The 23839-nt window shown below is 49.7% G+C and overlaps 1 protein-coding gene across 7 annotated transcripts in view; it reads left to right on the plus strand.

The window, feature by feature from the left end:
- Nucleotides 1–23839, plus strand: part of slc44a5b (solute carrier family 44 member 5b) — a 240695-nt gene that overhangs the window by 147518 nt on the left and 69338 nt on the right. For 5 of the 7 annotated variants that reach the window (XM_070886459.1, XM_070886464.1, XM_070886465.1 and 2 more), the window contains 2 exons: nt 421–544; nt 4533–4565. In XM_070886459.1, coding sequence (XP_070742560.1) covers nt 421–544; nt 4533–4565 — 157 coding nt within the window. The remainder of the gene's footprint in view (nt 1–420; nt 545–4532; nt 4566–23839) is intronic. The other 2 variants (XM_070886461.1, XM_070886463.1) reach the window with 1 other exon arrangement.

Genomic DNA, 23839 nt, shown 5'->3' on the forward strand with positions numbered 1-23839 from the left:
GGTGGGGCATAAACCCCGGCACGGAGCGGTGGGGCATAAACCCCGGCACGGAGCGGTGGGACATAAACCCCGGCACGGAACGGTGGGGCATAAACCCCGGCACGGAGCGGTGGGACATAAACCCCGGCACGGAGCGGTGGGACATAAACCCCGGCACGGAGCGGTGGGGCATAAACCCCGGCACGGAGCGGTGGGGCATAAACCCCGGCACGGAGCGGTGGGACATAAACCCCGGCACGGAGCGGTGGGGCATAAACCCCGGCACGGAGCGGTGGGCCCAATGGCCTGTTCCTGGGCTGTATGCTCTCTGTAATCGGGCCCAGTGGAGGGATTTTAGCGGAGCGTGTTGCTGTGTTCGTCGCTAACGGTGGGAGTTCTGCCCACCCCTCTGTGATTTTCCTCTTTCTTTTTCCCCCCCAGTTCTGCGACGATGTTTCCCCGACTTCACCACCAAAAACGGAATCCTGACGGTGGCCAACAAGACCACCTTCAAAGACGGCCACGGTAAAACCCGCAACGTGACCGACCTACGGGACGCGGCCAAGTAAGTAAACCATTCGATCCGCCCACTTCCCCCCCCCCCCCCCCCCCGCCCCACTCACTCTCAGCTCCTTACGGCAGGGAAGGTTGCGGGGAGATTTGATCAAAATCATGAAGGGATTTAATCGAGTAAATAATGAGACACTGTTTCCAGTGGCAGGAGGGTCGGTGAGCAGAGGGACACAGATTGAAGATAATCGGTAAAAGAACCAGAGGGGGAGGGGAGGAGAGTTTATTTACGCAGCGAGTTGTTGTGATCGGGAACGCGCTGCCTGAAAGGACGGTGGGAGCAGATTCAATAGTAACTTTCAAACCGGGAATTGGATAAATACTTGGGAGAAAAAAATTTGTCAGTGCTATGGGGAAAGAGCGGGGCAGTGGGACTAATCGGATCGCTCGGTCACCGAGCCGGCACAGGCACGATGGGCCGAATGGCCTCCTGCTGTGCTATAAGGTTCTGTGATATCCTGTGCGAGATTCTCCACTCCCCCCTCGTAAAGTGCCCCGTGTCGGGGAAAGTGCAAGCTGTTTCTACTATGCCTCTCATAAACCAACTCTCTACTTGTAGCATCCAACTATCGCTTGAACTTCCCCAGTACCTTTGGTCTCCATTACCCTTCTTGTGGCCAATCTGTCAGGGCCTTAATCGCTTACAAACTGGGGCTTGCTGTGGTTCGAAGTTAATGAGGTGAGGAAGGGGTTACAACCAGACCGTGGAAATAAAAAGCTGTTTGTCAGTAAAGGTAACCATGAAGCTGTTGGATTGTCGCAAAAATCCCAGTGGCTCACTAATGCCCCGTGCCCGGTCTGGGCCTATATGTGACGCCAGTCCCACACCGAGGTGGCTGGCTCGTCATTGCTTTCTGAAGTGGCCGAACAAGTCACTCAGTTACACCCAAACTTGTAGAAGAGTAATCCCACCACCAACTTTCTCAGGGGCAACAAGGGACATCCCAAAAATGAATTAACATGCAACTGTGGTGTGAGGTACAGACAATGGGCGATCTGCCAACACTGCCATCTCCTGACTCAATCCTGCAATGCCACTAACCTTGCCGAAGGTACGCGCAGCACTGCGGCAGGAAGGGGGTGGAGATCGGATACGACAATGACTCTTCCTGAAACCTGATCTAACTTTACGCTGACACCTGTTCTTGATTTACTCTGATACTGATCTAGATTTAAACTGATACTGACCTAGATTTACACTGATACCCTGATCTAACTTTATGCTGACACCTGTTCTTGATTTACTCTGATACTGATCTAGATTTACACTGATACTGACCTAGATTTACACTGATACCCTGATCTAACTTTATGCTGACACCTGTTCTAGATTTACTCTGATACTGATCCAGATTTACACTGATACCTGATCTAGGTTTACTCTGATACTGAACTATATTTACTCTGATACTGATCTAGATTTTCTCTGGTACTGTTCTAGATTTACTCCGACACCTAATCCAGATGAACTCTGATACTGTTCTAGACTCTGACACGTGATCTAGATTTACTCTGATACCCTGATCTAACTTTATGCTGACACCTGTTCTAGATTTACTCTGATACTGATCCAGATTTACACTGATACCTGATCTAGATTTACTCTGACACCTGTTCTTGATTTACTCTGACACCTGTTCTAGGTTTACTCTGATACTGAACTATATTTACTCTGATACTGATCTAGATTTTCTCTGATACTGTTCTAGATTTACTCCGACACCTAATGCAGATGAACTCTGATACTGTTCTAGACTCTGACACGTGATCTAGATTTACTCTGATACTGATCTCGATTTACTCTGATACCTGTTCTAGATTTACTCTGATACTGATCTAGATTTAATCTGATACCTGTTCTAGATTTACTCTGATACCTGTTCTAGATTTACTCTGACACTGCTCTAGATTTACTTTGATACCTGTTCTAGATTTACTCTGATACTGATCTGGATTTAACTGATACCTTTTCTAGATTTACCCTGATACCTGTTCTCGATTTACTCTGACACTGATCTAGGTTTACTCTGATACTGAACTATATTTACTCTGATACTGATCTAGATTTTCTCTGATACTGTTCTAGATTTACTCCGACACCTAATCCAGATGAACTCTGATACTGTTCTAGACTCTGACACGGGATCTAGATTTACTCTGATACTGATCTAGATTTACTCTGATACCTGTTCTAGATTTACTCTGTTACTGATCTAGATTTAATCGGATACCTGTTCTAGATTTACTCTGATACCGGTTCTAGATTTACTCTGATACCTGTTCTACATTTACTCTAACACTGATCTAGATTTACGTTGATACCTTTTCTAGATTTACTCTGATACTGATCTGGATTTAACCTGATACCTGTTCTAGATTTACCCTGATACTTGTTCTAGATGTACTCTGACACTGATGTAGATTTACTCTGACACTGATCTAGATTTACTCTGATACCTGTTCTAGATTTACTCTGAACTGCTCTAGATTTACTCATATCTGTTCTAGATTTACTGCTCACTAATTTCCATTAATAGCCTCTGCTTTTACCCTTGCTGCATTGCCTCCTCCATTCTAATTAATACGTTATAACCCTGAATAGATTCTCCTCTCCCCCCCCCCACCCAATTAACTCCCTTCTCCCTAAACTGTAGATCTTATGCTTGTCTAACCTTCCCTGTACACATGTTGCTCTCCTCTGCACGCTATGTGCCCAGAACTAAATGCTGTACTTTGTTGCACAGACCGGATGCCCATTCTTTGCTTCACTCGCCCAGTCCACCAGACATTGACATGGCTGTGTGTACCCACTACATTTCTTGTTTGATATTAAATTAAAGGCCTCCAGACCAGTAATGCAAGGTTGCAGCAGCAGTCAACTTCCATATCTAGTTATTACTGGTTTTACTTGGTTACTGTGTTACATTTTGGTAATTAACTGATGGTTATCACGTGAGATTATTTCACAATCATTCACCCTTCATGGATGGTGTGGTCTGTCACATTCAACAGAGAGAGAAAGAGAGTGGAATATATTGGCCTGGGAAGTATATATGTTCAAAAATATCAGGAGCTGTGTTCTGGGTGTAATCTCATCTCAGTGTTCAGTTGCTAGTTGAAAACTGCTTGTATTTTTTGATCATGAAATATCACACCACCAAAATCCTAGCCTGGTAAAACAATCCATAGTAGTTCAGACTATTTATATATGTTATTTCTACAATAATATGTTAAATCTCTTATGTGTGTGCACACTTCCTGTCAATTTATAATAGGCACTGCACACGCAAACTTAACATGATTCAAAATTCCCTCGCCTCCCCGTACAGTGCCACCACAGGCGGGAGAGTGTTATTACAACGTGACACGTTTACATACATAATTGGCATTCTAAATGGAAATATAAAAATAAGGGCAGAATTATGACTTCAAAAATGGGAGCTAAATGACATCTGCTCACCCTGATCCAACTATCCCCTCCGAGAGCATGCAGAAATCAAGCGCAGGCAGCGGAAGGAACGTGCGGCAAACCTGTCCCACCCACCCTTTCCTTCAACGACTATCTGTCCCATCTGTGGCAGGGACTGTGGCTCTCGTATTAGACTGTTCATCCACCTAAGGACCAATTGTTAGAGTGGAAGCAAGTCTTCCTCGATTCCGAGGGACGGCCTATGATGATGATGATAATCCCTTCCATCTCTCAGATGACACGTGCTCCTGAATTCCTGCGTGCATCACCTTGGGAGCTCGAGTAGAATAGATAAGATATAGTCAAAATAAAATGGATTGCCAGGAATGATTTGAATGTCGAACCTCATTTTGGCCTTTGCTGCCACGTTTTTGGTGATACCACCTTCGCTCAAGTTACGGTATTTAATCAGTTTCTGTCGTGCTGTTTTATATCTTGCGAGTGTGAAAATGTTTGCAATCAGTGATTTTTTTTTTGGATGCAATAACAAAGAGTCTTCTTTTTAAATTTACAGCAAAGTGAACACAATCCGTCACGGATCAAAGAGGTGTTGGAATAACTTTTTTGAGTAATCCCGACAGTTCGGAATGAACTAATGTGCGTTCAACCTGCATGTGCTCTCTGGCTGTTCCGTCTGCTAGTTACACAGCTCGGTTGGAATGCAATGCATTTTAACATCCGTGAAAGCTGGTAGCCTGTACTGATATATGCTTGGGAAATCAGAGTCTAAACGGGAGAGAGCAAGGTATAGGGGCACAGATGCACACATCAGTACAAGCAGTGACAGCATAACAAGGTCATAAATCACGGAAAGCCAAGCACTGGAGTTTGTTTCCAGAGGGAGAGAATTAAAAAGTAGGGAAGTTATGCTAAACATTTATAGAACCTTGGTTAGACCAGACTTGGAGCACTGTGTGCAGTTCTGGTTGGCATGACTGATTCCTGGGATGGCAGGACTGACATATGAAGAAAGACTGGATCGACTGGGCTTATATTCACTGGAATTTAGAAGGATGAGAGGGGACCTCCTAGAAACATATAAAATTCTGACAGGATTGGACAGGTTAGATGCAGGAAGAATGTCCCCAATGTTGGGGAAGTCCAGAACAAGGGGTCACAGTCTAAGGATAAGGGGTAAGCCATTTAGGACCGAGATGAGGAGAAACTTTTTCACCAGAGAGTGGTGAACCTGTGGAATTCCCTGCCGCAGAGAGTTGTTGAGGCCAGTTCGTTAGATATATTCAAGAGGGAGTTAGATGTGGCCCTTACGGCTGAAGGGATCAAGGGGTATGGAGAGAAAGCAGGAAAGGGGTACTGAGGTGAATGATCAGCCATGATCATATTGAATGGTGGTGCAGGCTCGAAGGGCCGAATGGCCTACTCCTGCACCTATTTTCTATGTTTCTATGTTATAAAAGGGATGTAGCGGCTGTGGAGAGGATGCAAAAAAATATTCACAAGGATGACACCAGAACTGAGATTGTAACTTTCAGGAAAGATTGAACAGCCTGGGGCACTATTCTCTAGAAAAGTGAAGATAAAGGGTTGACCCGATAGAGGGCTTCAAAATTATGAAAGGGTTCGATAGGGTTAGATGTGGAAAAAATGTTTCCCCTTGTGGGGGAGACCAGAACTCGGGGCCATCAATATAAGATACTGACTAATAAACCCAACGGGGAATTCAGGAGAAACTTCTTTACCCAGAGAGCGGTGAGAATGTGGAACTCGCTGCCACAGGGAGGGGTTGAGGTGAATAGTATCGATGTATTTAAGGGGAAGCTGGATAAACACATGAGGGAGAAAGGAATAGAAGGATATGGGGATAGGGTGAGATGGAGAGGGGTGGGAGGAGGCTGGTGTGGAGCATAAACCCCGGCACGGAGCGGTGGGGCATAAACCCCGGCACGGAGCGGTGGGACATAAACCCCGGCACGGAGCGGTGGGGCATAAACCCGGCACGGAGCAGTGGGACATAAACCCCGGCACGGAGCGGTGGGACATAAACCCCGGCATGGAGCAATGGGGCATAAACCCCGGCACGGAGCGGTGGGACATAAACCCCGGCACGAAGCAATGGGGCATAAACCCCGGCACGGAGCGGTGGGGCATAAACCCCGGCATGGAGCGGTGGGACATAAACCCCAGCACGGAGCGGTGGGGCATAAACCCCGGCATGGAGCGGTGGGACATAAACCCCAGCACGGAGCGGTGGGCCCAATGGCCTGTTCCTGGGCTGTACGTACTTTGTAATATTAGTTACTGGAGAGTTGATGGTTGTGGGAGTCATTGAGATTGAAGATTTGTACACGGGTTTGTTGGGCAAAATGTCATGGCGCCCTTGGCCTGGAAGTTCGATGTCGCCCTCCGTGTTTTACGGGTGTAAAATGGGCACCAAAGTATCCAATATGGTGGGTGGGATGCGCATGGGCTGGGAAAGCGCCACGTGCCATATTGGTGGTCGGAAAAAGAGGTGTCCGGGGCCCGTGCCTGAATCAGGCGGTACCCCGATTTATGGGCAAATAGGGGGTCTAATGCCTGCTTGAGGCCCCCTTTGTAAAATCAGGCTTCCCTGAACCATGCTGGTGCCTGGGCTGGTGGCGTTCAGGAAAAACTGGTCTACATGCGGCCTAAAGGCCGGTTCTTAAATGGGACCACGGCCGGACACCACCAGGTAACCACACTGCACATAAAGGGCCGTAACCTTAGGGCTACGGACCAAGAGCTGGACAGTGGGATTAGGCCGGATAGCTCTTTTTCGGCTGGCGTGGACACCATGGGCTGAAATGGTCTCCTTCCCTGCCGTACTATGACATTTCTATGATTCTATGAACAAATACGGGCCTAACTGTGGATCCAGGATTAGGAGTACTTCTCCCGGAACCTCAACAGGCCTGAAGACCAAAGCGGGTTTGCTCAGTGCCTGGTTTCTCCCCAATACTGTCGCCCTTCCTCCCTCCCTCCCCGCAAGTATCCTCCCACTCTCCCCCTCCCCCTCCCCCTCCCAGCCTCTGCCCCTCCCTCTCCCGATCACCTCTTTCCCCCTCCCTCCCTCCCCTCCCCCCAGGCCCTACCTGAGGGCTGCCACCAACCCAAATGCAAATCGTTTTCGCTGTCTAGCGACGGTGGAAACCCAACCGACATCTGCAGCTCTGCGGACTCTTGTACATGAGGCCCACGTGGGCCTCGGGTGTCGGGTCTCGGGCCTTGGGTCTTGGGCTTCAGGCCTCGGGTCTCGGGCCTTGGGCCTCAGGCCTCTTGCCTTGGGCCTCAGACATTGGGCCTCGGGCCTTGGGCCTCTTGCCTTGGGCCTCAGGCCTTGGGCCTCGCGCCTCGGGTCTCGGGCCTTGGGCCTCAGGCCTCTTGCCTTGGGCCTCTTGCCTTGGGCCTCAGACATTGGGCCTTGGGCCTTGGGTCTTGGGCTTCAGGCCTCGGGTCTCGGGCCTTGGGCCTCAGGCCTCTTGCCTTGGGCCTCAGACATTGGGCCTCGGGTCTTGGGCCTCTTGCCTTGGGCCTCAGGCCTTGGGCCTCGGGCCTTGGGCTTCAGGTCTCGGGTCTCGGGCCTTGGGCTTGGGCCTCGGGCCTTGGGCTTCAGGCCTCAGGTCTCGGGCCTTGGGCCTCAGGCCTCTTGCCTTGGGCCTCTTGCCTTGGGCCTCGGGCCTTGGGCTTCAGGCCTTGGGTCTCGGGCCTTGGGCCTCAGGCCTCTTGCCTTGGGCCTCTTGCCTTGGGCCTCAGGCCTTGGGCCTCGGGCCTTGGGCTTCAGGCCTCGGGTCTCGGGCCTTGGGCCTCAGGCCTCTTGCCTTGGGCCTCTTGCCTTGGGCCTCAGACATTGGGCCTTGGGCCTTGGGTCTTGGGCTTCAGGCCTCGGGTCTCGGGCCTTGGGCCTCAGGCCTCTTGCCTTGGGCCTCAGACATTGGGCCTCGGGTCTTGGGCCTCTTGCCTTGGGCCTCAGGCCTTGGGCCTCGGGCCTTGGGCTTCAGGCCTCGGGTCTCGGGCCTTGGGCTTGGGCCTCAGGCCTTGGGCTTCAGGCCTCAGGTCTCGGGCCTTGGGCCTCAGGCCTCTTGCCTTGGGCCTCTTGCCTTGGGCCTCGGGCCTTGGGCTTCAGGCCTTGGGTCTCGGGCCTTGGGCCTCAGGCCTCTTGCCTTGGGCCTCTTGCCTTGGGCCTCAGGCCTTGGGCCTCGGGCCTTGGGCTTCAGGCCTCGGGTCTCGGGCCTTGGGCCTCAGGCCTCTTGCCTTGGGCTTCTTGCCTTGGGCCTCAGGCCTTGGGCCTCGGGCCTTGGGCCTTGGGCCTGCCTGTTTCCTGCACCAAGCCCATGTGCTCAGGTTGCACCGCTATGCAGGCGAGGACCAATTCCCCGGCCTTTGTCTTCCCTGGAGAAGGATGTTGGAAAGGAGGTGGCCCCTGGAATGATTGAGTTGGAGCTGGGTGACAATGTGATGGAGGAAAGGAACATTTTTGATCATTCGGTTAGCTAAAGGAAGACAAAGTGTTGTAGATGAATAGGATACATCGAAGGATGAGGTTTGTCACAGCGAATGTAGTACCTATGTTTAAAAGGGGAGAGGGCTCCAATCAGTCGCTGCAGGAGTTCCTCAGGGGCAGTGTCCTAGGCCCAACCCTCTTCAGCTGCTTCATCAATGACCTTCCCTCCATCATAAGGTCAGAAGTGGGGATGTTCGTTGATGACTGCACAGTGTTCAGTTCCATTCCCAACTCCTCAGATAATGGAGCAGTCCGTGCCCGCGTGCAGCAAGACCTGGACAACATTCAGGCTTGGGCTGATCAGTGGCAAGTAACATTCGCGCCACACAAGTGCCAGGCAATGATCATCTCCAACAAGCGAGAGTCTAACCACCTCCCCTTGACATTCAACGACATTACCATCACCGAATCCCCCACCATCAACATCCTGGGGGTCACCATTGACCAGAAACTTAACTGGACCAGCCACATAAATACTGTGGCTACAAGAGCGGGTCAGAGGCTGGGTATTCTGCGGTGAGTGTCTCACCTCCTGACTCCCCAAAGCCTCTCCACCATCTACAAGGCACAAGTCAGGAGTGTGATGGAATACTCTCCACTTGCCTGGATGAGTGCAGCTCCAGCAACACTCGAGAAGCTCGACACCATCCAGGACAAAGCAACCGCTTGATCGACACCCCATCCACCACCTTCAACACTCACTCCCTCCACCACCGGTGCCCCCTGGCTGCAGTGTGTACCATCTACAAGATGCACTGCAGCAACTCGCCAAGGCTTCTTCGGCAGCACCTCCCAAACCCGCGACCTCTACCACCTAGAAGGACAAGGGCAGCAGGCGCATGGGAACACCAGCACCTCCACGTTCCCCTCCCAGTCACACACCATCCTGACTTGGAAATATATCGGCCGTTCCTTCATCGTCGCTGGGTCACATTCCTGGAACTCCCTCCCTAACAGCACTGTGGGAGCACCTTCACCACACGGACTGCAGCGGTTCAAGAAGGCGGCTCACCACCACCTTCTCAAGGGGCAATTAGGGATGGGCAATAAATGCCGGCCTTGCCAGCGACGCCCACATCCCAGGAATGAATTTTTAAACATTGGGGTCATTGCAGACTCGTTACCAACGGTGCTCGGGAAAATTTTCACGGCATGAATCAAGGAAAAACGATAATGGAAATACAAAATAATTTGGATTGGTTGATGTAGGTTTCAAAGAGGACAATCAAGCTGTCAATATTAGTCAGTGTGAGGTGATGCATTTTGCTGAAGATAACAACAGCAGTAATTATACTGTGAATGGGAGTGGGATCAGTGTTGTGGGGGCGGAGAGCGGTTTCAGAAACAGGGTCACAGGTCATTAAATGCAGCCCCGCAGGGTGATAAGGCTGTGAAAATAGTTGATGGAATTCTAGATTCATCACGATGTACAGAATATAAAAGCCAAGCAGTAATGATGCGTTAATAAGAACATAAGAACATAAGAATTAGGAACAGGAGTAGGCCATCTAGTCCCTCGAGCCTGCTCCGCCATTCAACAAGGTCATGGCTGATCTGGCCGTGGACTCAGCTCCACTTACCCGCCCGCTCCCCATAACCCTTAATTCCCTTATTGGTTAAAAATCTATCTATCTGTGATTTGAATACATTCAATGAGCTAGCCTCAACTGCTTCCTTGGGCAGAGAATTCCACAGATTCACAACCCTCTGGGAGAAGAAATTCCATCTCAACTCGGTTTTAAATTGACTCCCCTGTATTTTGAGGCTGTGCCCCCTAGTTCTCGTCTCCCCTACCAGTGGAAACAACCTCTCTGCCTCTATCTTGTCTATCCCTTTCATTATTTTAAATGTTTCTATAAGATCACCCCTCATCCTTCTGAACTCCAATGAGTAAAGACCCAGTCTGCTCAATCTATCATCATAAGGTAACCCCCTCATCTCCGGAATCAGCCTAGTGAATCGTCTCTGTACCCCTCCAAAGCTAGTATATCCTTCCTTAAGTAAGTTGACCAAAACTGCACGCAGTACTCCAGGTGCAGCCTCACCAATACCCTGTACAGTTGCAGCAGGACCTCCCTGCTTTTGTACTCCATTCCTCTCGCAATGAAGGCCAACATTCCATTCGCCTTCCTGATTACCTGCTGCACCTGCAAACTAACTTTTTGGGATTCATGCACAAGGACCCCCAGGTCCCTCTGCACCGCAGCATGTTGTAATTTCTCCCCATTCAAATAATATTCCCTTTTACTGTTTTTTTCCCCAAGGTGGATGACCTCACATTTTCCGATATTGTATTCCATCTGCCAAACCTTAGCCCATTCGCTTAACCTATCTAAATCTCTTTGCAGCCTCTCTGTGTCCTCTACACAACCCGCTTTCCCACTAATCTTTGTGTCATCTGCAAATTTTGTTACACTACACTCTGTCCCCTCTTCCAGGTCATCTATGTATATTGTAAACAGTTGTGGTCCCAGCACCGATCCCTGTGGCACACCACTAACCACCGATTTTCAACCGGAAAAGGACCCATTTATCCCGACTCTCTGCTTTCTGTTAGCCAGCCAATTCTCTATCCATGCTAATACATTTCCTCTGACTCCGCGTACCTTTATCTTCTGCAGTAACCTTTTGTGTGGCACCTTATCGAATGCCTTTTGAAAATCTAAATACACCACATCCATCGGTACACCTCTATCCACCATGCTCGTTATATCCTCAAAGAATTCCAGTAAATTAGTTAAACATGATTTCCCCTTCATGAATCCATGCTGCGTCTGCTTGATTGCACTATTCCTATCTAGATGTCCTGCTATTTCTTCCTTAATGATAGCGTTCGAAAGGGAATTGGATAAGTACCTGAAGGAACAACATTAGCAGGGCCCATGATATGATTGAATGGCGGAACAGGCTAGACGGGCTGAATGGCTCCTCCTGCTGGTGTTTGTGGTGGTCAGAAGGTTAACCTGGAGATTAGTCTGCTCTTGTATAACAGTCCCCTGAGCAGGCAGATCGGAATGGGGTTTGTAGCAAGCACAGATATGAACAACATTTGCATTGGCAAGGAGCACCTCGATCGTGTATAAGAATGTGGGACTGCAATAGTCCCTGCAGAAAGCATGGAATACCGAGCAATAAAACGGCTCAGACTTTTCACAGCAACTTAAAACGAAATAAATCGGGAACGTTGTTTGCAGGAGCCACTTGGCGCAGGTCCAGCTGATTTATCAGCCACGGGTCTGGCTGCCGCTTTAATCTTTCTCAGGAAGACAGTTATGTATCAAGATGGATAAAGAATCATTACCTTGATGGATGATTCCGGGCGCGTCTGATCATGGTGTCATCTCCTCTGAGACTCAATTTATCAAACACGCTTCTTATCCCCAGTCCCTCACACACTCACAGAATGGAATCAACCACCACAGAGCATCTCGGTGAGTGTCCGAGACACATTGAGAATGTCTCATAGAACGGTTACAGTACAGGAGGCCCGTCGAGCCCGTGCCGGCTCTCTGCAAAAGCCCCTCAGCCAGTCCCACTCCCCCGCCCTTTCCCCGTAGCCCTGCTAATGTTGTTCCTTCAGGTACTTATCCAATTCCCTTTTGAACGCTGTGATGGAGTCTGCCTCCACCACCCTCTCAGGCCGCGCATTCCAGATCCTAACCACTCGCTGCGTAAAATTTTTTTTCTTAGAAACATAGAAAATAGATGCAGGAGTAGGTCATTTGGCCTTTCGAGCCTGCACCACCATTCAATAAGATCATGGCTGATCATTCACCTCAGTACCCCTTTCCTGCTTTCTCTCAGCTTTGGTTCTTCTGCCAATCGCCTTAAATCTGTGTCCTCTGGTTCTCGACCCTTCCACCAATGGGAACAGTTTCTCTCGATCCACTCTGCCCAGACCCCTCACCAGTTCCAGCGTCCGCAGGCCCTGGCTTTCACAATGGGACAGTAAAGCAAGGCCCTGGCTGTCTGACCGTGTGGTGACAGAGAAGGTCTCTGACATGGGGAACAGTCAATACAATTCAAACCTAATTCATTCGCAGTGAAGCAGTTTGAGGATTGAAAGGCACTACGTCAATGCACGTTTGATGAATGTAACTGTTCACCAAGGGTTAAACAAACGGAGCGGCCGTTTAATTTACCTTCTCTATTAATTGAACTTTACAATTGGGACTGATCTGACTGGCAGTGTGATTACTCCTGTGACATGGATATATCCTGTAACAAGACCTTCAGCGGTTGTAGCTATGTTGACGGAATGGTATCTTATAAATTATTCATTCTTTAATCTCACAGGGACATAGGACAGGTGTGACAATTGTTATGCTGGTTAGGTGTCTGTAAAATAGTTCCTTGGCATCTTTTAGATCAACCAGAGAGAGCAGACAGGACTTTGATTTAACGTCTCATCTGAAAGACGGCACCTCATTTAGTGTAGCACTCCCTCAGTACTGTCCCTCCGACAGTGCATCACTCCCTCAATACTGCCCCTCCGACAGTGCAGCGCTCCCTCAGTACTGCCCCTCCGACAGTGCATCACTCCCTCAGTACTGTCCCTCAGACAGTGCATCACTCCCTCAGTACAGCCCCTCCGACAGTGCAGCACTCCCTCAGTATTGCCCCTCCGACAGTGCAACACTCCCTCAGTACTGCCCCTCCGACAGTGCAGCGCTCCCTCAGTACTGTCCCTCCAACAGTGCAGCACTCCCTCAGTACTGCCCCTCTGACAGTGTAGCACTCCCTCAGTACTGCTCCTCCGACAGTGCGGCACTCCCTCAGTACTGCCCCTCCGACAGTGCGGCGCTCCCTCAGTACTGCCCCTCCGACAGTGCATCACTCCCTCAGCACTGTCCCTCAGACAGTGCATCACTCCCTCAGTACAGCCCCTCCGACAGTGCAGCACTCCCTCAGTATTGCCCCTCCGACAGTGCAGCACTCCCTCAGTACTGCCCCTGCGACAGTGTAGCACTCCCTCAGTACTGCCCCTCCGACAGTGCGGCGCTCCCTCAGTACTGCCCCTCCGACAGTGCGGCGCTCCCTCAGTACTGCATTGTGGCGCCACCTACTGCTGAGATCACATACTGCGGCACTAACAGGAAATCCACTAAACATCCAAACGCTTGTTACACAATTGGTATCCCGGTGTGGCTGTTATTGCTGAGAGGTAATAACTATAAGACAGTCACTAATAAACCCAATGGGGAATTCACCAGAAACCTCTTTACCCAGAGAGCGGTGAGAATGTGGAACTCGCTGCCACAGGGAGGGGTTGAGGTGAATAGTATCGATGTATTTAAGGGGAAGCTGGATAAACACATGAGGGAGAAAGGAATAGAAGGATATGGGGATAGGGTGAGCTGGAGAGGGGTGGGAGGGGGCTGGTGTGGAGCATAAACGGCCTGTTTCTGCGCTGTAAAAGTCCGTGTTATTCTGTGTCTCGTCATCTTGGGTGAGTCCATATTTACCATCAGCTAAATGGTGCAATTTTAACGGGAGTGCAGGTACAGGGAGACCTATGGGTTCACACACACAAATCTTTGAAGGCGGTAAGACAAGGTGGTCAGACTGTTTAAAAAAAAGTGTTGGGTTCCTGGACTTTATAGAGGCATAGCGTACAGCTAGGGAGTTATGGTGAACCTTTGTACATTGTTGGTTAGACCCCAGCTGGAGTACTGTGTCCAATTCTGGGCACTGCACTTTAGGAAGAATATCAATGCCTCGGAGAGGGTGCAGAGAGGATTTACTAGAATGGTGTTAAGTATGCAATAAAGGTTCAAACTGAGTACAGTTTAACTAAGCAAGGTACAACCTTGGCTCTGCTTTACTTCAGCCCAAAGTGCCTGACTCACAAAATGGCTGGCCTTTTATACCAGAACAGCACAGTGTGCGTACTGCTCAGTGGCCTCCAACAATGGTGCCATCTGGTGGCTACAAACAGAATGTACAAATGGTACCTGGGATGAGGGGCTTCAGTGGCATGGAGAGACTGGAGAATGTGGAATTATTCTCCTTCGAGCAGAGAAGGTTCTGGGGCGATTGGATAGAGGTGTTCAAAATCACAAAGGGTTTTGATAAGAGTAAATAACGAGGAACTCTTCCCGTGGCAGAAGGGCCGGTAACCAGAGGACCCAGGCTCAAGGCAAAACATAAATACAAGTTATTGTTCTCTTGGCATCGCGCTCGCTCCCTCATCACCCGTTAATCGCCTACTTTAAGGAGCACTTTGTTCCTTAACCTAACTTCAGGATGCATTGGACTTGAGGGGGACTCAACTCAAGGCGCAGAACGCAGTCCCAGAAACGCATTCAGTAACAGATAATGCTTTGGTGGCATTGAGAGAATCCTGCACTCGCTGGCAGAATGTAAGGCCATCGATTTACGTGAATAAACAGACACGGCTTGGTTGTCCCTGTAATCAGCGGTGTGCCTCACAAGTGGTTTAACAATAGGCTCATTAATATAGTTGCTGTGACCGTAAGTCAATGGATCCGGAGGAATGAACAGTTTCGAACTGGCAGCAATCAGGCTGAAGAAACCTGCTCATTGAGGTTAATGATGAACTGTTGAGCAATGGGCATTGTCAGTATCGCCGGCTCCCTGGCCCAAATAACGCAACGATCAATAGACACAGAGCTTAATCTGTCCAGCCCATCTGACAACAACAACTGCCATTTATTTAGCACCTTTAAAAGAAAGACTTGCATTTATATAGCGCCTTTCACGGTCACCGGACATCTCAAGGCGCTTTACAGCCATTGAAGTACTTTTGGAGTGTAGTCACTGTTGTAATGTGGGAAACACGGCAGCCAACTTGCGCACAGCAAGCTCCCACAAACAGCAATGTGATAATGACCAGATAATCTGTTTTTGTTCTGTTGAGATAAGGATAAATATTGGCCAGGGCACCGGGGATAACTCCCCTGCTCTTCTTCGAAATAGTGCCATGGGATCTTTTACATCCACGTGAGAGGGCAGACGGGGCCTCAGTTTAATGTCTCATCTGAAAGACGGCACCTCCGACAGTGCAGCACTCCCTCAGTACTGCCCCTCCGACAGTACGGCGCTCCCTCAGTACTGTCGCTCCAACAGTGCAGCGCTCCCTCAGTACTGCCCCTCCGACAGTGCAGCATTCCCTCAGTACTGCCCCTCCGACAGTGCGGCGCTCCCTCAGTACTGCCCCTCCGACAGTGCAGCACTCCCTCAGTACTGCCCCTCCGACAGTACGGCGCTCCCTCAGTACTGTCGCTCCAACAGTGCAGCGCTCCCTCAGTACTGCCCCTCCGACAGTGCAGCATTCCCTCAGTACTGCCCCTCCGACAGTGCGGCGCTCCCTCAGTACTGCCCCTCCGACAGTGCAGCACTCCCTCAGTACTGCCCCTCCGACAGTGCGGCACTCCCTCAGTACTGTCCCTCCGACAGTGCAGCGCTCCCTCAGCACTGCCCCTCCGACAGTGCAGCATTCCCTCAGTACTGCCCCTCCAAAAGTGCAGCGCTCCCTCAGTACTGCCCCTCCGAGAGTGCAGCGCTCCCTCAGTACTGCCCCTCCGACAGTGCAGCACTCCCTCAGTACTGCCCCTCCGACAGTGCAGCACTCCCTCAGTACTGCCCCTCCGACAGTGCAGCACTCCCTCAGTACTGTACTGGGAGTGCCAGCCTAGATTTTTGTGCTCAACTCCCTGGAGTGGGACTTGAACCTACAACCTTCTGACTCCGAGGCGAGTGTGCTGCCCACTGAGCCACAGCTGACTCTTTAACATAGTAAAACGTCCCAAGGTGCTTCACGGGAGCGTTATCAACACAAATTTGACACCGAAACGCACATAAGGAGATATTAGGAAGGCGCGGTAAGTTGAAGGAGTGTCTGAAAGGAGGAGAGAGAGGCGGAGAGGCTTAATCATAGAATCTTACGACACAGTTGGAGACCCTTCGGCCCATCGTGCTTGTGTCGGCTCTTTGAAAGAGCAATCCAATTAGTCCCACTCCTCCTGCTCTTTCCCCATAACGTCTGCAAATGAGTCCTCTTCAGTGACATCTCCAATTGCCTTTTGAAACTTTACATTGAATCTGTTTGCACCACCCTTTCAGGTCATGCATTCCAGTTTACAACAATCCTCCGTGTGACTGACCCTCTCCTCATTTCCCCTCTAGCTTTTTGCCAACTGTGTTCAATCTGTGACCTCTGGTTACTGACTCACTTGCTGGAGGAAACAATTTCTCCCGAATTGCTGTATCAAAACCCCTGCTGATTTTGAAGCCTTTTATTAGATCTCCCCTTGACCTTCTCCGCTCCACGGAGAACAATCCCTGCGTCTCCGGTCTCTCCACAGAACCGAAATCCCTCACTCCTCTTGTCATCCTGGTAAATCTCCTCTGCACCCTCTCCAGGGCTGCCAAGGTTTAGGGAGAGAATTCCAGAGCTTGGGGCCCAGGCAGCTGAAGGCACGGCCACCAATGGTGGAGCGATGAAAGGTAGAGATACTCCAGAGGCCAGATTTGGAGGAGCACAGAGATCTCGGGGGGGGGGGGGGGGGTTGCGGGGCTGGAGGAGGTTGCAGAGATCTCGGGGGGGCGAGGCCGTGGGGGGGATTTGACTACAAGGGTGTGATTTTTAAATTTGAGGCATTGCCAGACTAGTAACCAATGTAGATCAACGAGATGATGGGTGAACGGGAACTATTGTTGCTTGTGGACACGACAGCCTAGAGTATAAATCTTGCTCATGATCAATATTTTGGGGCTCACTCATCTAATCAATATTTGCTGACCAGATATAGTGCTCACCAAGCCCCTCTCACAGGAACATAGGATTTGCTAAACTTCAAAAGACCACAATCCATCTAGTTCACCTTCTACCATCCCGGATTATAACCTCTCCACCTCTCTTTCCAAGCATGATACAACAATAATGGGGTTATTGACCAATCCCAGCGATCGATCTCCATCAACGCGTCTACAACAGACCCAGACATGAAGCGAGGAAACCCCACAGTGGTGGAGAGCTATGTGAACCATAAAAAAGACGTGCATTTATATAGCGCCGTTCACAACCTCAGGTCGTCCCAAAGCGTTCAACAGCCAATGAAGTACTTTTTTGAAGTGTAGTCACTGTTGTAACGTCGGAAACGTGGCAGCCAATTTGCACACAGCAAGCTCCCACAAACAGCAAGTGGACTGGGAAAATACATTACTCTGTGGGACAGTTGATGAGCAGTGGCAGACACTTAAGGAGATATTTCATAACTCGCAACAAAAATATATCCCAATGAGAAGGAAAGACTGTAAGAGAAGGGATAACCATCCGTGGCTAACTGAGGAAATAAGGGAAGGTGTCAAATTGAAAACAAGGGCATACAATGTGGCCAAGACTAGTGGGAGGTCAGAGGATTGGGAAACATTTAAAAGCCAGCAAAGAACGACTAAAAAAAATTAAAAAAGAGAGGGATGATAGATTATGAAAGTAAACTAGCACTAAATATAAAAACAGATAGCAAGAGTTTCTACAGGTACATAAAAAGGAAAAGAGTGGCTAAAGTAAATGTTGGTCCCTTGGAGGATGAAACTGGGGAATTAATAATGGGGAACAGGGAAATGGCAGAGACATTGAACAAATATTTTGTATTAGTCTTCACGGTAGAAGACACTAAAACATCCCAATAGTGGATAATCAAGGGGCTATAAGGAGGGAGGAACTTAATACAATCACTATCACTAAAGAAGTAGTACTCGGTAACATAATGGGATTAAAGGCGGACAAGTCCCCTGGACCTGATGACTTACATCCTAGGGTCTTAAAAGAAGTGGTTGCAGGGATAGTGGATACATTGGTTGTAATCTACCAAATTTCCCAGGATTCTGGGGCGGTCCCAGCAGATTGGAAAACTGCAAATGTAACGCCCCTATTTAAAAGAGGAGGCAGACAGAAAGCAGGAGACTATAGACCAGTTAGCCTAACATCTGTCGTTGGGAAAATGCTGGAGTCCATTATTAAGGAAGCAGTAGCAGGACATTTGGAAAAGCATAATTCAATCAAGCAGAGTCAGCATAGTGTTATGAAAGGGAAATCATGTTTGAAAAATTTGCTGGAGTTCTTTGAGGATGTAACAAGCAGGGTGGATAAGGGGGAACCAGTGGATGTGGTGTATTTGGATTTCCAGAAGGCATTCGATAAGGTGCCACATAAAAGGTTACTGCACAAGATAAAAGTTCACGGGGTTGGGGGTAATATATTAGCATGGATAGAGGATTGGCTAACTAGCAGAGAGCAGTGAGTCGGGATAAATGGGTCATTTTCCGGTTGGCAAACAGTGATTAGTGGGGTGCCACAGGGATCGGTGCTGGGTCCTCAACTATTTACAATCTATATTAATGACCTGGATGAAGGGACCGAATGTAATGTTACTAAGTTTGATGATGATACAAAGATGGGTGGGAAAGCAAGTTGTGAGGAAGACACAAAAAATCTGCAAAGGGATATAGACAGGCTAAGTGAGTGGGCAAAAACTTGGCAGATGGAGTATAATGTGGGAAAATGTGAGGTTATCCACTTTGGCAGAAAAAATAGAAAAGCAAATTATAATTTAAATGGAGAAAAATTGCAAAGTGCTGCAGTACAGAGGGACCTGGGGGTCCTTGTGCATAAAACACAAAAAGTTAGTATGCAGGTACAGCAAGTGATCAGGAAGGCAAATGGAATGTTGGCCTTTATTGCAAGGGGATAGAGTATAAAAGCAGAGAAGTCCTGCTACAACTGTACAGGGTATTGGTGAGGCCACACCTAGAGTACTGCGTACAGTTTTGGTCTCCTTATTTAAGGAAGGATAGACTTGCATTGGAGGCTGTTCAGAGAAAGTTCACAAGGTTGATTCCGGAGGTGAGGGGGTTGACTTATGAAGAGAGGTTGAGTAGGTTGGGCCTCTACTCATTGGAGTTCTGAAGAATGAGAGGTGATCTTATCTCATTCAAAACATACAAAATAATGAGGGGGCTCGACAAGGTGGATGCAGAGAGGGTATTTCCACTCATAGGGGAAACTAAAACTAGGGCGCATAGTCTCAGAATAAGGGGCCGCCCATTTAAAACTGAGATGAGGAGGAATTTCTTCTCTCAGAGGGTTGTAAATCTGTGAAATTCTCTGCCCCAGAGAGCTGTGGAGGCTGGGTCATTGAATATATTTAATATATATTAGACAGATTTTTGAGCGATAAGGGAGTCAAGTGTTATGGGGAGCGGGCAGGGAAGTGGAGCTGAGCCCATGATCAGATCAGCCATGATCTTATTGAATGGCGGAGCAGGCTCGAGGGGCCAAATGGCCTTATGTGATACATGTTCTTATGTTCTTATGTGATAAATGACCAGATAATCTGTATCCGTGATGTTAATTGAGGGATAAATATTGACCCAGGACACCAATGAGAACTCTGCTGCTCTTCTTCAAAATAGTGCCATGCCATCTTTTGTGTCTCCAGAGAGGGCAGACGAGGCCTTGGTTTAATGTCTTATTCGAAAGTTTGGACCTCTGACAGTGCTGCACTCCTTCAGGATTATCCTTCCGACAATGCAGCACTCCCTCAGTACTGCCCCTCCGACAGTGCAGCACTCCCTCAGTACTGCCCCTGCGACAGTGCAGCACTCCCTCAGTACTGCCCCTCCGACAGTGCAGCACTCCCTCAGTACTGCCTCTCCGACAGTGTAGCACTCCCTGAGTACTGCCCCTCCGACAGTGCGGCACTCCCTCAGTACTGCTCCTCCGACAGTGCAGCACTCCCTCAGTACTGCCCCTCCGACAGTGCAGTGCTCCCTCAGTACTGCCCCTGCGACAGTGCAGCACTCCCTCAGTACTGCCTCTCCGACAGTGTAGCACTCCCTCAGTACTGCCTCTCTGACAGTGTAGCACTCCCTCAGTACTGCCCCTCCGACAGTGCAGCACTCCCTCAGTATTGCCCCTCCGACAGTACAGCACTCCCTCAGTAATGCCCCTCCGACAGTGCAACACTCCGTCAGTGCTGCCCCTTCGACAGTACAGCACTCCCTCAGTACTGCCCCTCCGACAGTACAGCACTCCCTCAGTACTGCCCCTCCGACAGTGCGGCGCTCCCTCAGTACTGCCCCTCCGACAGTGCAGCACTCCCTCAGTACTGCCCCTGCGACAGTGCAGCACTCCCTCAGTACTGCCCCTCCAACAGTGCAGCACTCCCTCAGTACTGCCCCTCCGACAGTGCAGCACTCCCTCAGTACTGCCCCTCCGACAGTGCAGCGCTCCCTCAGTACTGCCCCTCCGACAGTGCAGCACTCCCTCAGTACTGCCCCTCCGACAGTGCAGCACTGGAGTAGAATTGCACTAGGGATGAGTGCCTCTTAACCATCCCTGATTATAACCTGTGCGCCTCTCTACCTCTCTCCACCTCTAAGACGCTCCTTAAAACCTACCTCTTTGATCAAGCTTTTAATCACCTGTCCTCATATCTCATTATGCGGCTCGGTGTCAAGTTATGTTTTATGACATTCCTGTGAAGCACCTGGGGATGATTTACCACGTTAAAGGCGCTATATAAATGCAAGTTGTTTTTGAAAAGCGTTGAAAGAAGTTTTTTAAAGAAACACAATATTTAATGCCGCTGTGATTTCGCTCCCGGGTTGTTGCTCAGGGCAGTGTCCAGGAGATGAATCTTTAAATCCCGGGGACTCCGGGTCATCGCTGGTGGGTTGGTGACCCCTGGATTATACAGTGGCTGCGATCCCGGCCTGTGGTGCTGACACCCGCTCCGATATATTGGCACCCGGGAGCGGGCGGGAGCGGGACTGGCTGGTCGGGGCCAGAACAGGGGAAGACCCTGCGGTCGTGGTGGAAAGATGAGAGGATTGGTTTTCTGCAAGGAGAAGAACATGGGGTCCTTCCCCGTCCAATCCGTGCTCGTGACAAAATGTAAAGCAGCGAGCTGTGATTTGAGTCGGTGTAATTTTGAAGAGGCAGTTGAGAGAAGGCTCACTGGGTTGATTCCTGAGATGAAGGGGTTGTCTTATGAAGAAAGGTTGAGCAGTTTGGGCCTATACACTTTGGAGTTCAGAAGAATGGGAGGTGGTCTTATTGAAACGTATAAGATTCTGAGGGGGCTGGACAGGGTAGATGCAGAGAGGATGTTTCCCCTCGTGGGAGAATCTAGAACTAGGCATTGTTTCAGAATAAGGGATCGCCCATTTAAAACTGAGATGAGGATGAATTTCTTCTCTCAGAGGGTTGTAAATCTTTGGAATTCTCTGCCCCGGAGAGCTGTGGAGGCTGGGACATTGAATATATTTAAGGTGGAGATAGACAGATTTTTGAGCGATAAGGTAGTGAAGGTTATGGGGAGTGGGCAGGGAAGTGGACCTGAGTCCATGATCAGATCAGTCATGATCTTATTGAATGGTGGAACAGGCTCGTAGCCTACACCTGCTCCTATTTCTTATGTTCTTTTCTGTAGAAATTAAAAGGCTGAGGAGTGACCTGATAGCGGCCTTCAAAATTATGGAAGGGTTTGATCGGGTAGGTGTCGAGAAGATGTTTCCAGTTGTGGGGGAGATCAGAACCAGGGGCCATCAGTATAAGACAGTCACTAATAAATCCAATGGGGAATTCAGGAGAAACTTCTTTACCCAGAGAGGGGTGAGAATGTGGAACTCGCTGCCACAGGGAGGGGTTGAGGTGAATAGTATCGATGCATTTAAGGGGAAGCTGGATAAACACATGAGGGAGAAAGGAATAGAAGGATATGGGGACAGGGTGAGATGGAGTGAATGGATTGTGAAGAGCCTCGTGTGGAAAGTACTCTGGCGTTGGGCCGCATGGCCTGTTTCTGTGCTTTAAATTCAAACTAATTCTTTGTAAGTAGGCAGAGCTAGTTCCAGCTTTGCTCTGGACTGTAAAGTACAACCGAGTGAATGGTCGTGTGTGACGTCGGCACGCCGTAACTAACAGCTGACTTGCCGCACTGTTGCAATGTTGCCCGATGACGATGTTAATACTGGATGCCTAACCACTAAACTATTAAAGCTGTTCACTTGGCGATGCTGCTTTCGGTCCACTGGCGTAGCCCTGTGCATGAGGCTGCAGTACATCACCACCGGGCTGGGCTTGTTCCGGGTCCCCATGTCAGGCCACTTGTCAGGAGTGAAGCTTTGATGTGCGCCCGGCAGAGGCAGGGGACTGCGGAAGGCTTTGGGGGCGACGGTGGTCACGAGGGCGACCTGCCTCGCTGGGTATCTCGCTTGTCTCACAAAGTGAAGCACTTTGGGACGTCCTGAGGTGGTCAAAGGTGCTGTCCCTTCTTCCTTTGAGTCACATATGCCCATAGTCTGAGTCAACCCTTCGGTGTATTGCAGAGGGAGCACCTGTTGTGGGTGGGGTGCGGGGAGGAGTGGGGGAGTGGGGCTGCTGCCATCCTTTGGGTGTTAAAGCTAAAAGGGGATGACAGCAGGGCCGGTGTTTTGGAAGGGTTAAGACCCGAAGGGTTTTTTTTCTGAACCTAATCTCTTTATTCATTCTGGGGGATGTGGGTGTCGCTGGCATGGCTGGCATTTATTGGCCGAGAAGGTGGGTGTGGGTCTTGAATCGCTGGGAACGGGTTTGATACAAACTGCGTGTCTCGCTCGGCCAACTCAGGGGGCAGTTAAGAGTCAACCGCGTTGGCGTGGGACTGGAGTCACATATAGGCCCAGACCGGGTGAGGGCGGCAGGTTTCCATCCCGAAAGGACACCGGTGAACCCGTTGGGTTTGTAACGACAGACCGGCAACGTCACGGTCACTTTTACCAATAGCAGATTCTTAAAAAACTGACTTCTTGAATTCTCAATCTGCCCTGGTGAGATTTGAACTCACGTTCTCTGGATTATTACGTCCAGGCCTCTGGTTTACTAGCCCAGTAATTTAACCGCTGCCCTACGATACATTAAAAGACAGTTGCCGGGGAGTTCCTCTGATCTGCTTCCATTCGGTACCCATAATTCCTGGAGGTTGTGGTGTTGGAGTTAGTGTGGAGCCGCCATCTCTGATTGGACGTAGTCCCGGAGGTCGCATCACATCGTCGGGTGCGGGAGTGTGGTGGTTATGTTACTGGGCCAGTAATCCAGAGGCCTGGCCTAATGATCTGGAGTTCAAATCCCACCATGGCAGCTGGGGAATTTAAATTCCGTTCATTAAATAAATCTCGAATAAAAAGCTAGTATCAGTAATGGTGACTATGTGACTACCGGATTGTCATAAAAACCCAACTGATTCACTGATGTCCCTTTAGGGAAGGAAATCCGCCGTCCTTATCCGGTTTGGCCGATGTGTGACTCCAGACTCACACTGGTGTGGTTGACT

Source organism: Pristiophorus japonicus, chromosome 8 (genome assembly GCF_044704955.1).
Source record: "Pristiophorus japonicus isolate sPriJap1 chromosome 8, sPriJap1.hap1, whole genome shotgun sequence".
Classification (NCBI taxonomy): domain Eukaryota; kingdom Metazoa; phylum Chordata; class Chondrichthyes; family Pristiophoridae; genus Pristiophorus; species Pristiophorus japonicus.